Source organism: Primulina huaijiensis, chromosome 16, assembly GCF_012295235.1.
Source record: "Primulina huaijiensis isolate GDHJ02 chromosome 16, ASM1229523v2, whole genome shotgun sequence".
In the NCBI taxonomy this organism is placed as follows: domain Eukaryota; kingdom Viridiplantae; phylum Streptophyta; class Magnoliopsida; order Lamiales; family Gesneriaceae; genus Primulina; species Primulina huaijiensis.
In genome coordinates this window covers 16,931,348-16,949,240 of record NC_133321.1, presented here as the reverse complement: position 1 = coordinate 16,949,240, position 17,893 = coordinate 16,931,348, and the positions used below count along the sequence as shown (strand labels likewise).

Here is a 17,893-nt window from a genome sequence, read left to right as displayed (position 1 = left end):
CTTTTTCATGAAGAGTAGTAGTATCGTATCAATATCTTGGCCCAAAACACTAAGCCACCCCCCTTTGGGGTTAATAAACTATTTGTTGATATAAAAAAAAAAAATGATGAATTAGTTTCACGTTTTGGAAGTTGGAAAAAATACCATCATAGGACTTAGGAGAGATTATTTAGTGGGAACAATTGCTGTTGCTGAAAAGGTTCATAACTGGCACCTCTGAATGAACCTAAATTCCAGTTGGTTGAACATAACTTGGATTTATCGGCACAGAAGCACGTGAACAAATTCGCATGGTGTTTTTCATCTTTAGCTGAATTGGAGATTCGTCTAATCTTGCAAAAATAGCTAACATAATGAATGTATGAGATTATAGGGTAAAACATAAATATATATGACTCCAATGGTTCGTAATCCTTCGGAGTAATGAAGGAGATTAGTACATGAAAACAAAACAAAGTACCTAGAATATAGTGAAAAGTAAACATAAAATTTTTGAACTGCATGAAATCAAAAGGAGTTGACGTTCTCCCTTCCAAACCATGTGAGTGAAACCAAAGAAGGAACGTGAAGTATTGCTTCAACAGACCCGCAGCACGCCATTTCAATGATATCCATTTTCGAGGTAGTTTTATTCTTGTTGGAGTAATAGAACATGTAAAAATCACCCCATACTATCAATATATCCCCGTTTTTGAACACTTTGATAGGGTTTACAAGCTCATAGCACTCACCAGCAAGATTTGGTAGCTTGCTGATCACAAATTCTTTAGTCCAAGATTTCTCAACACCATAATCCTTCATTATCCAGATAACGATATCATTCTCAGTAGTATTATCGCTTACGGATAAGCAATCCCCTAAAACCACCAAGCTCCCCAAACACCTGGACCTGTATCCAGGCAGGGGAGGAGCAGAGAAGGTCCTAAACATTTCTTTATCAAGATCCAAGCAAGATATCAGATAGGAATCATTTAAATCTCCAGCCAACCAATGAAGATTTCCATTTACAAAAGCTCCAATCGAATAGCAGTTGTAATACAATGGGGGACTTGGTGCAATGCTTCTCCATGTCCCAGTTGTTCCCAGCGTGTAAACATGGCAATCGGACCTGGGAATTCTTACACACACTCCTGTCTGATCGAGTTCGGACTCGTGAAATATCCGGACCACCTTGTATTGGCAACTTATCGTGCTTACCCCGAACCCATATGTGACCATACTAGGAAACTGAACAAAACTCTCAAGCGTTGGAAGTGATATATACTCCCGTCTGATTGGATTGCAGACGTAAAGACTGTCCATATGCCCGACGACACGCAAACAAAGGAAACCATCAACGGAACCTGATATCGTTTGACACTTGAATTCCGTGATATCAAATATTGTGACTGGATTGTAGTTAAGCTCATGCCGTTCGACCTCGGGTTCGTCTTCGAATCCAAAGATCTTGAGCAAGCATGACTCCCCAAGATGTTGATAGATAAGGAGGCCAGCAGATGATTTAGAAAGATGGAGCTTGGAGAACTCGGGAGACTCGAATAACTCGAGCCACACCTTGCAAACGCATTTGAGACGTGTGATGAGAGGGATAGGAAGTCTTGAAAGAATATTGGTGATGATTTCCAATGGTAGATTTGTGAATTGTGAAGATTGCTTCATCATTTACTTGGTGATCGCTTGAAAGTGAGTTTGAAGAAGATGACTTTGAGGCAACTTTCTCGTCTGTTATAGTGAAAAAATACACGAGTTTAACATGTATTTCTTGTTTGGTATGAATTGATAATATATAATTAGTGTGATAATTGCTTGTATGTAAATTTCCTAAAATCAATAATATTGTTGCTTTTTATATCAGAATCAGAAAGAATAAAAACAGAGAAAATTTTCACTGATATGCTTCCTTGAATGGATTCAGTAACACTAGTTAAATGAGATTAAACTAACTTGGATAGTTTTATGACAATTAAAACATTTTTTTTAATTATAGTCAAAATATATTGATTAAATTAAAAGATATTAAGTGTAAAAGCGATCATCTTTTAAAAAACTGGTGTAATGAGTTTCTAAAAAAGGTATTCTCGTGCTTTATTAATCATAATCTCCTCGTTGTTCTTGTGCTTTAAAATANTGTTATTTGTCATATTCTCTCAATAATGCATATATTTTATTATAATATTCAATTATTATAATTTTTTTTTACAATCAATGATATGCAATTTTTTATTTACAATGTTGTTTGATTTATTATTCTCTTTCATGTAAATTGACAACAATTTTTACTGGATGCTTTTACTTTCCTAGTTACTTTTGATTTAGTAGACACTTATACTTGATATTGATAACAGATAAACTACACATTATTATTAGGGGTGAGCAAAATTTCGGTTAAACCGAATTAACCGACCGAACCGAGTCAATTCGGAAATCCGGTTCGGTTATTTAGGAAATTCGGTTTTCAAATTAAAAAAATTTGGTTATATCGGTTACTTCGGTTCGGTTACTGTTTTCAAAATTTTGAAATCGGGTAACTGAATTAACTGATATAATAAATACTATTATTTAATAAAATTTTTATTATTTATCAATTTTAATATATTTTTTAATTTTTAATTTTAAAATCAGCCCTAATTCTAAAGAAAAATTTGTGATGTATGTGATTTTATGTTTTTATGCATTTGTGTAGACTGTAGTGTTCAAAAAAAATTACATATATAATTAAAGTTAAATGATAATTTTTTTAAAAAACTAATTGGTTAATTCGGTCACCAACCGAATTAACCGATTTTAATTTAGTTCGATTTTCATCGGTTATGAAAATTAATTCGGTCGGTTCGGTTATTGCTAAATATTTCGGTTCGATCCGATTATGACTAATTCGGTTCGGTCGGTAACAGAACCGACCGAATGCTCACTCCTAATTATTATAACAATCTATCATCACATAAAAAATGCTGATGGATTGATTTTAAAAATATTGATTAAATGTTGTCATTTATTTGCAATTTATAATAATAATATTTTTGACAATAGATCAACTGACTCTTAAACACTTATTTTAATATTTCATATTAACTCATAAGTATAATTAGCACAATCATATTGGTATTACCTCCAGAAAAATAATATATTTAATTTTTTTAATTGTTTAAATATCTTAACGAGAACATTTGTGTATCTTAATTATCTTGAGAAAAATTAATTGCATTTATAAAGTTTGAACGGTAAATATAACTTTATAGTATACATTTAATTTGGAAACTGAATTCATTGTATGACAAAAACTTCTTCCATTTATATTTTTTGTGTAACCCAAAAGAGTTAATATTTTTTCTGTTTTATCTTCTCCAACTCACTATAAAAAGTTATAAAAAAAATATTTATATCTAGAAAAATATTTTTATTTATTGTTTTTCTTGTCTATATATTTTGTTATATATGAACATATATTCTACTTCATTGTCTTAATTACCATATATCTTTAATATATAATTTGTATACATTAAAGATGAATAAGTTTATTTTATAGTTTTTTATTATCTGACTTAAGTTGATTTATTAATATGTGATATACATAGATATAAGAATTTTCAAATTCAATTTATTCAAAATGATTTTTCATAACAAAGACCAACTCAGAATAAAAAAAATTAGTATTCATAATTATTTTAAATATGATATAAAAATAATATGTGAAAACTTTTTTTGACATTTTAGTTGCAAAATACATTGATAAATGCATGTAGGTGCACTATTTCATTGTGGTAATTATACCTTTATTTAAATATCTTTTTTCTCATTCAAGAATCAAAATTTGTTTATTTCTTATTTTGATTATCGACAAATTCAATATTTCATTTAAATGTTTTTGTTAATAATATTTACATGAGTTTTATTGTATATTTATCCAATTTGAAAGGGATAAATTATAATTCAATATATAATAATATTTGAAAATCGCAGAATACTTATAGATTTAAAATTCAAGTAACATGTAAGGGATCAATGCAAAACTAAAAGTTGATGCAACATGTTTCTTCTAGCTTTACAATCGAATAATATAGGATCGAGCGTTTGTCGCTTTACCAAAAGTTATAACGGTGGTAATTATGCAAGTCAAATCTTTAAATCATACAACAGTTCAAACGCCTACCCATTGTGGACAATTATTGTACCAAACAATCTATCTCCTAATAATTGTACCAATTGAAATAAATGAAAATAAAAGTCATGATCTTGGCTCTGATACCAATTGTAAGCTCAAGCGTTTACTGTTTTATCAAAACCTATAGATTATGGTAACAGTGCAAATCAAATATTTTATCCACTAAAAATATTGAACGAATTGTTTATCCAATTTAATAAAAAAAATAGTCAAAGTAAATCATTTTCTGATTCCGAATAACGATCACATTATTATTGCGTTACAATGATAAATAAATTATTATTTTTAGTTTATCATCATAGTCTTCACCTCAATAAACACATTTTCGAATGTAAGATGTTAAATTTAATATAAACATTAGATAATTATAGTATTAATTCTAACTTTCTTTTTTTATTCTTCTCAATACATTACTTTTTTTATCTTCAAATATATTAATCTATTTATTATTGTATACAAAGTATAATAATTATTTGGTTAATTGATCACATTAAAGATTAGATGTTTAGAAAAAATTTTAATATATCTTTAAAGACAAATAGATGATGAAATTAAATTTGATATCAAGAGAAAAATTAAGAAAATTTGGAACACTACAGTGCATAAACTTTTCATTTTGTACAGTGACAAAACATAAGGTGAGACCAAGTGAGATACTTATATATATGTGTCTCATTCAACTTAGCTCATTATAATATTTTTATTAACCTACTTTGTCCTTCGTTTTTACTTCACTAACTTTGCAGTGTGACTCATTCAAGTATTAACTTTTTATTTTTTCAGTACATAGTAACCTCCATTCTCACCGACTTCAGTTTTTAGAAGTCGGTATTAGTAGTTTATAGATAATAGACAATTATTTAGTTTTTATTTTCTGTCTTTTGATTAATTATGTAATTTTTTATGTTCTACCTAATTCATTTTTAGAAATTTTATTGAAATGAATAGAAGTGTTGCACGCATACAATATAAAATTAATATATTTTAAAATGTTAATATGGAAGTGTCTACTAAATGTATTAAATCATTATTTAAGAACTTTTAGAAAAACAATATACATCATAATTCAGATTTAAAGATTAACATACAAATAAAGAATTACGATGAATATCTTATAAAATAAATGGTGTTAGCCCAAAAAAATTAAATATGATTATTGTAAATGAATTTTTCTTAATTAATTAGAAAATTTTCAGCAAATGCGCTGAATTAATTAGAATGTTTTCAATATAGTATGTCGATAAATGTTTTTCCATATGAGTTAGTGATTGAGTCCTTATGAACATTTAAAAAAAATGTGTTTTTAGTTATAGTAATGATGTCTTATAATTTAAAATATTAAATGAAACAAATTATCAAGATAAAAAATTAATTAAGAAATTCAAGAATATGTTATTACTCAATTAGAGTTAATTGACACGCTCTTTAGTTTGCTGATTTAATAGGTGTTAAATCCACAATCACTGAGTTTGAACAGAAATCTTGTAGAATAAAATACAATTATAATAAATTACTTAACTGTATATGTAATAAAATTTTGTATAATTCACATATATTTGATTTATTTCATTTATAAGGTTGAAATTTTATATATTATGATATAAGATTTGTTATACATCTTAACATCGATAAATTCACTAAAAATTTATATATTAATTTCCGCTACCATATAACTATGGTTTCGCCCCAGACGTTTGTGTATTCGTTTGTTTGAATTTATTATTTCTCATTTTACCAAGACCCATAATATGTCAAACATGAAAGTGAATATTAATTTAAAGAGATGATAATATTTATATATTATTATAAACATATTTACCCCTCACGATACTGATAAAATTATCTTAAAAATAATATGTTGACAAACATATTGTCAGAATATCTCAAATGTCAACTTTGACACTCAATTTTGAGTGAGTGTCAAAATGTCTCAACAACCCACAATTTTTGGACAAGATAGTAACATCACAATTTGAAATCAAACTGATATTTTTCATTTTATATAAAGAATTCATGCTTGAAAATCGAAAATATTAGATATATAGATATTTAATATAAACTCGTGCAAGCTCATTTCGTGCAAGCTCATTTCGGCTCACCTTTAAATGAGTCGACAAAATTTCAACCCAACTCACTTAAACTGTTTGGCAGTACAGGCCAAACCGACAGACCTAACCCAAACTGACGACTCAAATCACAACGATCTTTTATCGTATTTTATTTAAATAATTTATAAATATAAACCGCAAAAAAATTTCGGTTGCAAAATTTTTTAATTTAAATAAATTCTAGCAAACTGTCACATGATGACATGAAAAAAATTAATAAGACACCAAAGAAAATTCACAATTCGATAATTAGTTATTTCTAAACTTTAATTAATTTAATTTACATAATAAAAAGATAAATAAAAAATCTAAATCATTGGATTAAAAATAACATATTATAATGTCGGTACGCATAAAAAAACAAAATACAAATTTTACATAATGAANATATATATATATATATATATATATATATATTCCAATGATATTGTAAGTTTGTCTATTATGTTTTTGGTCTTATAAATATTCAATTTTGGATTTTGTTCATATAAATTAGGTTATTTTGGTTTTTAGTTCTTTTTCTATTGGAAGATAGATGTGATGCTAGACAAATCATCATTTCTCAGTATCATATTAGTATTTTTCGGTGGTGTCGCGTCAGCATTTTCCAACGTTACGTCATCCAACAAAATAAGGCAAAAACCCAAAACATTTATAGGATTAAGAGTAGGTCTCTTGTGAGACGGTCTCACAAATCTTTATCTGTGAGACGAGTCAACCTTATCGATATTCACAATAAAAAGTAATAATTTTTCATGGATGACCCAAATAAGATATTCGACCAACAAAATTGATCCGTGAGACCGTCTCACAAGAGTTTTTGTGTAGGATTAAAACTCAAAAATAAATACTTACAATACCAAAACACAAAGTTAGCAAACTTGGACCTTAACTATTTTCCATATATATATATGTAAATATTTATTGAGAGCCTGAATCGATCCATTCATTGAATGAAATTAAATGGATTACCATATGAATCCAATACGATTCATCTTGACGTAATAAATTATCGAGTTGAATGAATTAGACAACCTTAAACTAAATTAACCTTCTATATATAAATCCAATTCCTTGTAACTGAAAAATATCATGAAAAGAATCGCGGGTTGAGAACACGAGATTTGCATTCACTTACTTTTTATATTAATTAATAAATTAATATGCATTTAACTTGACGTAAAAATTATAACATATATCAAGAGAGAAGAATGTAAATTACCCACAAATTTCACATCATTCTTTGCCGCTAAAGGAGATTAGTACATAAAAACAATACAAACATATTAACATTAAACATAAATTCAGAAAGAGTGAATGTTTCTTGCAACACATGTGAGTGAAACCAAGGCTGGAACATGAAGCATAGCCTCAATGCGCTCAACGTAATCTGAGTTCGAAAAGCTCGATTCTTTGAAGTAGTTTAAGTCTTGTCGGAGTAAGAGAACAAGTAAAAATCACCCCATATCATCAGCATATCCCCATTTCTGAATACTTTGAGCGGAAAACAAGCTCATAGCATTCACCAGCAAGATCTGGTATCTAGCCGATTACAAATTCTTTAGTCAAAGATTTATGCACATCACAATCCTTCATTATCCAGATATCAGAGGTATTGTACAAGCAATCCCCCAAAACCCCCAAACTCCTCCAAACAGACCTGCATCCTGGAAGAGAAGGAGCAGAAAATGTCTTGAACTATTCTGTATCAAGATCCAAGCATGATATAAAATGGGAATTCTGTAAATCTCCCACCAGCGAGTGGAGATTTCCATTCAGAAAGGCCCCGATGTAATAGCTGCCACAATGAAATGGGGAGCAGGTGAACTGATTCTCCATGTCACGTTTGTTTCAAGTGTGTAAACATGACAAACAGACCTGAGACATTCGGACCGACTTGTATTGGCCGCTGACCGTGCTTACCCCGAATCCTTATGTAACTATATTAGGAAACTTAAAGTAGTGAACTAAGAAGGAACGTGAAGTATTGACATCAAACATAAATAATCAAAAAGAGTTGACGTTCTCCATTCCAAAACATGTGAGTGAGACAAAAGAAGGAACGTGAAGGATCGCTTCCACAGCCCCCGAGGGCAGCATCTCAACAATATCGGTTTTTGAAGCAATTTTAGTCTTGTTGGAGTAATAGAACAAGTGAAAATCACCCCATATCATCAATATATCCCCATTTCTGAATACTTTGATAGGCAAAACAAGCTCGTAGCATTCACCAGAAAGATCTGGTATCTTGCTGATTACAAATTCTTTAGTCCAAGATTTCCCAACATCGTAATCCTTCATTATCCAGATAACGATATCATTCTCAGAAGTATTATCGCATACGGATAAGCAATCCCCTAGAACCACCAAGCTCCCCAAACACCTGTTGTATCCAGGCAGAGGAGGAGCAGAGAAGGTCCTAAACATTTCTTTATCAAGATCCAAGCAAGATATCAGATAGGAATCATTTAAATCTCCAGCCAACCAATGAAGATTTCCATTTACAAAAGCTCCAATCGAATAGCAGTTGTAATACAATGGGGGACTTGGTGCAATGCTTCTCCATGTCCCAGTTGTTCCCAGCGTGTAAACATGGCAATCGGACCTGGGAATTCTTACACACACCCCTGTCTGATCGAGTTCGGACTCGTGAAATATCCTGACCACCTTGTATTGGCAACCGATCGTGCTTACCCCGAACCCATATGTGACTATACTAGGAAAGTGAACATAACTTTCAAGCGTTGGAAGTGTAATGTACTCGCGTGTGAATGGATTACATATGTAAAGATTGTCGATATGCCCGATCACTCGCAGGCAAAGGAAACCGTCAACGGAACCTGATATTGTTTGACACTTGAATTCCGTGATATCAAATATTGTGACTGGACTGTAGTTAAGCTCATGCCGTTCGACCTCGGGTTCGTCTTCGAATCCAAAGATCTTGAGCAAGCATGACTCCCCAAGATGTTGATAGATAAGGAGGCCAGCAGATGATTTAGAAAGATGGAGCTTGGAGAACTCGGGAGACTCGAATAACTCGAGCCACACCTTGCAAACGCATTTGAGACGCGCGATGTGAAGAACTGGAAGTCTCGAAACAATATCCGTGAAGATTTCCAATGGCAAGTTTGTGAAATGTGAAGATTGCTCCATCCTTGACTTGGTGATTGCTCGAAGGCGATAACCCTTTAATATTTAGATTAGATTTTTTTTCTGAAACTTGAAAGATTCTCGTATGACGGCGAGGTCGGAATTTTCTTCAGTCTTGGTCAAAGATTGAAATTCCTCTTCCATGATTATTTATTTTATTTATGACATATAAATACACAGTCATCATCGTTTGATCCACACTGAATAAATCATCGAACAAATACAATAACACACAAACCACGATATCCAGATATACTAAGTAAGTATTATACGACACACTTGTCTGAGCGTTCACTTACTCTTTCAAATCGAACTCGAGTGTTTTCTTTCATAATTATTAATCAGTAGTTAAAATATATAGTTGGTTTATTACTGATAATTAAATTTCCCAATGAATAACTTTATGGTTATATTAAATACCAAATTAAAATCTAATTAACCCGCCAACCCAACTCGATCATTTTTTTCGGGTCAGCTATCGGGTCCAACCCGATCTGATCTGAACCCGAAAACCACAAATTCAAAGTTGATTTTTCGAGTTGAACCGTGTCAGCTTGGTGGATCGTGTCTGATTTTGACACCCCTAAAAGATAGTCTGGTTGATTACTATGGTCTTTGAAACGCAAGCAAATACCATTAACTGAACGGCTGAACCTTCAATTATTATGACTAGTTTGAGGGGACTAATAAATTCCTTCAGATCAAATTTCGTTACTGGATTGTATTTAAGCTCGTGGTATTCAAGCTCGAGTTTGTTTTCAAGTTCGAAGATGTTGAATACTTCTCAATTATTATGACTTTAGATAGATAAGGAGGCCTGGAGAAAGATGGAGCTTCTGAATTGCGGGATATGCCTTATTGGATTGCTATACTATATACATAAAGAGAAAGATAGATATCCTTTACAATCCTTGGTGAAATATCTGGAAAATTTTGGTGATTGAAGCTGTGGCACTTGTCTTGGGTATGGACCACTGTGGCGTGACCATTCTTGATTGTGGATGCGGTATTACAGATGAGTCAAAGGTTGACAATTCAACGAAAACTAGATAAATACATATTACAATTGCAGGATCATAGGAATCAGATCATTCGTTGCCGACACGGTGGGAAATAGAAGTTCACGTCCTTGTATGCATGTGTTAACTGTTTGGAATAATTTGATTAATAGAAACTATAAAAAGTTTACTAGGGAAAGGAAGCTGTGTCATTGAACTGAAAAGATTCTCCAATAGATGTAAACTTTCTTGAAACAATAATTAACATTATTACATGTAACAGAGTATTCAAAACTAAACCACATACAAACAGAGTACACTTTATAATAATAAAAAGAATTCAAATATACAATTCGGCTGTGTTTTTTTTCTTTCATGTCTGATACTCCAATTCCTGTTGACTGATGAACAAGGTATTAGGAGACTCCTCACTTTATCTCGGAGTGTGAAAATGAAGATGATGCAAGATCCCCATGCTTTCCGGAGTCGGGGAATGAAATTCCAGCTGTTCGTTGAGATGACGATGAAGAGGGAATTGGCAAAGACGCAGCAAAAGTTGATATACCACTAGTGCTGCCACTACCAGTTACACTATGACCAGCAATGGACCCCCCTTCTGTTGCAGCCTTAGGAGCCCGTGGCCGATCAATTTCCACGATTCCCTCTAACATTTGAACCACTTTACCCATGATCGGTCTTTGAGATGGTTGCTCTTGGATACACCAAAAACTAACCTCAATTGCTCTCAGAACTTGCTCCATGTTCATCTCCTGGCCGAACAGCCTTTTATCAACGATTTCGGCAAAATTTCCCTTCTCATACGCCTCATAGGCCCATAATGAAAACTTCTTGTGGTGGGTCGCTTCCGAGACGTCAAAGTTTCTTCTCCCACTCACAATTTCTAATAACACCATTCCATAGCTATAAACATCGGATTTCGAAGTTATGGGAAGATTTGCTAGCCATTCGGGAGCCAAGTAACCTCTAGTTCCCCTCACACTAGTCAAGGTCCTATAACGGTGATCCTTTGGATTGATGAGTTTTGCAAGACCAAAGTCCGAGACTTTGGCATTGTAGTTCTCATCCAGGAGAATATTCTCTGGTTTTACATCACAATGAACAATGCAGTCTCTGCATTCTTCATGAAGATATGTGATTCCCTTAGCGGTTCCTAGTGCGATATTATACCGAAGTTCCCAGTTCAAATGCTTCCCAGAATGCTCCTCATGGGTGAAAAGAAAGTTGTCTAGGGAACTGTTTCTCATAAATTCATATACTAATAGCCTATGCCGGCCTTCTGAGCAGAATCCTATCAATCTCATCAGATTCAAATGGTGGGTGCTACTGATCGTTGCCATCTCCATTCTAAACTGTTTCTCACCTTGCTCGATCCCCTCCAACTGCTTGACTGCAACAACAGTTCTATTAGCAAGAACCCCTTTATATACAGCTCCAAATCCACCAGCTCCAAGCTTCTCCTTAAAGCCCCTGGTTGCCTTATTAAGCTCCTTGTATGAAAATTGCACTGGTGCACCAGACGCATATTCTAGAAGAGCGTATTGAGCCGACAATCTCCCGAATTTGGGACTATTTCTAAAGAACAACCACCACAAACCACCCTCCGCAGCTAACAAACCAAGAATAGTCACCACCACCACCACCACAACAATCCATGCGGTTAACTTCCATGTCTTACTCGTCCCACCACTGGCAGAAGCCGCAGGGGGATTAGGTATCACCGGCCCACAAACCTTTACAAATGAAGTACTTGGAATTGCAGGAGATTGGTAGCCGCTAACAAAATCACTCGACTTCAAGAAACAAATACCTGATCCATCGGATAAGGATGTAGAAACTGTGCAAGGTCCGACTAGACAATTCAGCCTACAGGGATCAATCCCCACATAAAAAACCTGAGATGACAGTTCGGGAAGAAATGTCAAGAACTTAGAGTGATCCAACTCTAGCATGGTCTCGCTCCCGGGGCAATCTCTGAGCTCCACTTTTCTCGCGCACCCTTTCCTGCTATCCATGGGATCAATCCAATCGAAATTCTGTGAAGGGCAACCACATACGGGGGATGATGAATCATTGTAACTACATATCCCCATATTTCCGCAGAATCCAAAAACCTGACACTGATCACTCACAGCAGCCCATCTCATAGTTGAAGTTCCACTGCCTCGGGCAGAACTATAAATCCTCAAATTTCCATCATTATCCAATTTCAGAAACCTAAAAATATCACCTTCCTGGGCGTAATCACTGGCGTAAGCCAAGTCCAACGGAGCAGAAAGAGATGGATCTGAAAGTGTAACAATTCCAATGGACAGAATACTAAGAACGGGTTTTGTCAAATTTGAGTTCATAGTAGAATTCAACCCTGAGTTATAGTACTCAATAGTCTTGTTCCAAGAAAGCGTCAAGTTCCCATTTTCCCGCATCTTGAAAGAATATATGCCAGATACCAGAGTCTGATCGGCATTCAACTGTTGAGTGGGAACAATGGTGTCAACTGGGTGGTCAAAGGTTGACCACAAAACTGTTCCGGCTGAATTTTTAAGCACAAAGTTCCCCGAATCTTCCAGGGCCGCGGAGAAGACGCCGAGGTCAGCGGTGTCGGATGACCAGACGGGAGTGCTGGATGTCGAGGATGGTAGGAGCTGGAGGTCTCCGGAGGGCAAGAGCCGGAGGATGGCGGAGGAATTTAGGGAAACGGAAGGACCACCCACTGTCCAGATGGGTATATTTCCGTATGCAATGGCGGCGACGGTGGTGGTGGAGGCGGGAACGTTAACGAAGCTAAAGGTGAAGGTGTTGTTCGGAGATACCCATTTGGAATTGGGGTCGGAAGCGTAGAGAGTGGAGCCCAAAGGAGTGTCTGCGGCGGTGGTAGGGCCGGCAAGCAAGACAAGGATGAAAATCGAGATTTTCAACGTTATACTTATCCACTTTTTGCAGCATCCAAACAGTAAAGACAACATCCCGAGGGAAGAAAATGCTAGCAAGACAGATATTGTTCTTGTGTTCGTTGGCAATGGCGACGGACGTTGCCGGAGGGAGACTTTTGACTTGCTGCTTATCGAAAGGTGCCGCACCATTTTATATTTTATGAAAAAATAAAATAATACGTTTATTACAATTTTGTTTAATAATTATTATGTAAGCAATTTTTTCCAAGTCATCCTCGTTTTTCATAGTCTCCACTTCCAGAATATACTCCCCTAAAATATAAATATCAATGGTTTTTAATACAAATATTTTTTATTTTATCTTTATTTAATTCATTAAAAAATAATTTCATATTTTTAACTTCAGAGATACTAAATATTAGAGAAGTAATTAAATTGAAATTAGACAGGCCAACGAACATTGACTATATTAGTTACATACAGTATTTCCCTTTCTTGAAACTCAATAGCTCAACTGATATAATATTAATGAAATCAAGTTTCAATTTTATACATATATAAAATCACAAAAATTCATGTGAGACTGTTTTATGAGTCAATTTTGTTAAACAGATATTTTATATGGGTCATCAACAAAAAGTATTACTTCTTATGTCAAATATATTAATTTTATTATAAATATGGATAGAATTGATCCGTCTCACTAATAAAGATCCGTGAGACCGTCTTATGAAAGACCTACTCATATAAAATTTAGCTATAAAACTTGTTCTATTATTTATCACAGAAATGATAAATTTAAATTGTATTATATTACAATAACATGTAAATACTTTTAAAATAACAAAATTGATAAATATAGAAAATAAATTGTCTATTGTTATAATTTATATCAATTTTGAAGTCAACCATTTTTTCACTTAAATTTTCATTTAATTTAATTTTAACTTAACTAAAATGTTAATTTTTTTAATCATAATTATTATTTATTTGAAAATTTTATTTAAAAAAAGACATAATAAGAAATTTGCAAAGTATGAACAAATAAAATATATGCATATTTGCATATGGCTATATGTTAATAAATTTAAATGACTAAATTGATCAATATAGTAAGCAAATTAGATATTTTTTATTTTATTATAATTTTTAAATCAATTTTCAAGTCAATCACAATTTTATTTACTTGAAATTTTCATTAGATAGTATGCATAAATAAAAATCTTACCAAATAAAGATATCTAATTTATTTTCTATATTTATCAATTTAGTTATATAAAATTATTTACATATTATTTTTATTGTGGGATAATATGTTATCTAAATATACATAATTTTAAATAAAATCTAAATATAAATGATAAACAGTAAAAAAAATATTTTTTAGTTAAATTTAGTAGAAAATTATGATCAATTAATAAAAGTTCATGTATCAATTTCCTATTTAATCGAAATTTCTTGCACCAAAATGCTCTCAGTCCATAACATTACAAGTAACCGAGTAATGTGTTTTTTTCTTCCTTATCTGATATTCCAACTCCTGTAGGCAAATAACAATATATTTGGAGACTCCTCACCTTGTCTCTCACTCAGAGTTTAACAATGAAGATGATGCAAGATTCCCATGCTTTCCGGAGACAGGCGAAGAAATTCGAGCTGTTTTATGCGATGACGATGAAGATGGAACTCGCATCAAAGCTGCAAAAGTTAATGTACCACTGAATACTGATGCTACCGGTTACACTATGACCAGCAATGGACTGGACCCTTCCTTTACGGCCTTAGGAGCCGGTGGCCGATCAATTTCGACGATTCCCTCCAACATTTGAACCACTTTACTCATCATAGGCCTTTGACATGGTTGCTCTTGGATACACCAAAAGCTAACCTCAATTGCCCTCAGAACCTGCTCCATGTTCATCTCATGGCCGAACAGTCTGTCATCAACGATTTCGATGAAATTTCCCTTCTCATATGCCTCGTGAGCCCACAATGAAAACTTCTTATGGTCGGTCTCTTCGGAGACGTCAAAGTTTCTTCTCCCACTCACGATTTCTAACAACACCAGTCCATAGCTATAAACGTCGGATTTCGAAGTCATGGAAAGATTTGCAAGCCATTCGGGAGCCAAGTAACCTCTAGTTCCCCTCACACTTGTCAAGGTCCTATACCGGTGATCCTTTGCATTGATGAGTTTTGCAAGACCGAAGTCCGAGACTTTGGCATTGTAGTTCTCATCGAGTAGAATATTCTCTGGTTTTATATCACAATGAACAATGCAGTCTCTGCATTCTTCATGAAGATATGTGATTCCCTTAGCGGTTCCTAGTGCAATATTATACCGATATTCCCAGTTCAAATGCTTCCCAGATTGCTCCTCAGAGGTAAAAAGGAAGTTGTCTAAAGAACTGTTTCTCATAAACTCATATACTAATAGCCTGTGCCGCCCTTCTGAGCAGAATCCTATTAATCTCATCAGATTCAAATGGTGGGTGCTACTGATCGTCGCCACCTCCATTCTAAACTGTTTCTCACCTTGCTCGATCCCCTCCAACTGCTTGACAGCCACAGCAGTTCTATTAACAAGAACCCCTCTATACACAGCTCCAAATCCACCAGCTCCAAGCTTCTCTTTAAAGCCCTTGGTCGCCGTATTGAGTTCCTTGTATGAGAATTGCACTGGTGCACCAGATGCGTATTCAAGAAGAGCGTATTGCGAGGACAATTTCCTGAACTTGGGACTATATCTAAAGAACAACCACCATAAACCACCCTCCACAATTATCAAACCAAGAATAGTCACCGTTACCACCAGCACCACAATCCAAGCGGTTAACTTCCATGTCTTACATTTCCCACCACTAGCAGAAGCCATGGAGGGATTAGGTATCACCGGTCCACAAACCTTCACAAATGAGGTACTTGGAATTGCAGGAGATTGGTAGCCGCTAACAAAATCACTTGACTTCAAGAGACAAATACCTGATCCATCGGATAAGGATGTGGAAACTGTGCAAGGTCCAACGAGACAATTCAGCCTACAAGGATCAAGCCCCAAATAGAACACCTGAGATGACAGTTCAGGAGGGAATGTCAAGAACTTAGAATGATCCAACTCTAACATAGTTTCGTTCCCTTGGCAATCTTTGAGCCCCACCTTTCTCTCGCACCCTTTCCTGCTATCCATTTGATCAATTAAGTAAAAATTCTGTGAAGGGCAACCACATACAGGGGATGAATCATTGTAGCTGCATATCCCCATATCTCCACAGAATCCAAAAACTTGACACTGATCACTCACCGCAGCCCACCTCATAGTTGAAGTTCCACTACCTCGGGCAGAACTATAAAGCCTCAAATTTCCATCGTTATCCAATTTAAGAAACCACAAAATATCACCTTCCTCGGCGTAATCATTGGCGTAAGCCAGGTCCAGTGGAGTAGAAAGCGAGGGATCTGAAAGTGTGACAATTCCAATGGGCTGAATACTAAGAACGGGTTTTGTTATATTTGAATTCAGAGTAGTATTCAACCCTGAGTTATAGTACTCAATACTATTATTCCAAGAGAGCGTCAAGTTCCCATTTTCCAGCAACTTAAAAGAATACATCCCAGATAAAAGAGTCTGATTGGCATTCAACTCTTGAGTGGGAACAATGGTGTCAACCGGGTGTTCAAAGGTTGACCACACAACTGCTCCAGCGGAATTCTTAAGCACAAAGTTCCCCGAATCTTCCAGGGCCGCGGAGACGACGCCGAGGTCAGCTGTGTCGGATGACCAGACGGGAGTGCTGGATGTCGAGGATGGTAGGAGCTGGAGGTCTCCCGAGGGAAAGAGCCGGAGGATGGCAGAGGAATTTAGGGAAACGGAGGGACCACCCCCTGTCCAGATGGCTATACTCCCGTATGCAATGGCGGCGACGGTCGTGGTGGAGGCGGGAACGTTAACGAAGCTGAAGGTGAAGGTGTTGTCCGGAGATACCCATTTGGAGTTGGGGTCGGAAGCGTAGAGAGTGGAGCCCAAAGGAATGTCTGCGGCGGTGGCGAGTCCCGCGAGCAAGACGAGGATGAATATTATGATCGGCATCGTAGTTTTATCCACTTTTTGTATCCTACAAACAACAAAAACGCTGTCCCAGGGGAGGAAAATGTCCGCAAGTCATAGATATCGTTCTTGTTTTTTGTGTAACTGACAATCCCGAGGTTCGAAAGAGAGCAATAAAGAGACTTTGACTTTCGGGATATTGAAAGGTGCTGCACAATTTTACATCTAAAATAATAATATAGAAAAAATGTAATTTTAATTAAATAAATTGGTTTGTTTTGGCTTTGGTATTTGTTTGTCCTAGTATGTTTTTCATTACTAAATAATTAGATTTTTTTATTTTGTTACCATTAGATCAACCTAATATCATTGATTTGATTTGATCTACAACGTGGTTTTTTATGATAAAAATAAAGTATATATTATACATACTAAAATATAACTAAACAAAAATAAAGAAAAATCGACAATTTTTTTCCTCACATTTGAAGTATTTAGGTTATTTTGATTTATTG

The 17,893-nt window shown here is 34.5% G+C and overlaps 4 protein-coding genes and 1 pseudogene across 4 annotated transcripts; all 5 read right to left on the bottom strand.

Moving 5' to 3' along the window:
* Nucleotides 1–358: 358 nt before the first annotated feature.
* Nucleotides 359–1,659, bottom strand: LOC140961087 (F-box protein At3g07870-like). The gene has a single exon (XM_073419396.1). It carries the CDS (start codon nucleotides 1,657–1,659, stop codon nucleotides 508–510), a length of 1,152 nt encoding a protein of 383 aa, XP_073275497.1. The 3' UTR covers nucleotides 359–507.
* Nucleotides 1,660–7,693: 6,034 nt separating this feature from the next.
* Nucleotides 7,694–8,271, bottom strand: LOC140961086 (uncharacterized; annotated as a pseudogene).
* LOC140960907 (F-box protein At3g07870-like) lies at nucleotides 7,953–9,583 on the bottom strand. Its single transcript, XM_073419229.1, has one exon. It carries the CDS (start codon nucleotides 9,424–9,426, stop codon nucleotides 8,278–8,280), a length of 1,149 nt encoding a protein of 382 aa, XP_073275330.1. The 5' UTR covers nucleotides 9,427–9,583; the 3' UTR covers nucleotides 7,953–8,277.
* A 1,037-nt stretch (nucleotides 9,584–10,620) lies between these two features.
* LOC140961722 (G-type lectin S-receptor-like serine/threonine-protein kinase At1g34300) lies at nucleotides 10,621–13,538 on the bottom strand. Its single transcript, XM_073420386.1, has one exon. The coding sequence runs from the start codon at nucleotides 13,520–13,522 to the stop codon at nucleotides 10,850–10,852; it is 2,673 nt and encodes an 890-aa protein (XP_073276487.1). The 5' UTR covers nucleotides 13,523–13,538; the 3' UTR covers nucleotides 10,621–10,849.
* Nucleotides 13,539–14,807: 1,269 nt separating this feature from the next.
* LOC140960919 (G-type lectin S-receptor-like serine/threonine-protein kinase At1g34300) lies at nucleotides 14,808–17,654 on the bottom strand. The gene has a single exon (XM_073419241.1). It carries the CDS (start codon nucleotides 17,418–17,420, stop codon nucleotides 15,072–15,074), a length of 2,349 nt encoding a protein of 782 aa, XP_073275342.1. The 5' UTR covers nucleotides 17,421–17,654; the 3' UTR covers nucleotides 14,808–15,071.
* Between the last annotated feature and the right edge of the window lie 239 nt (nucleotides 17,655–17,893).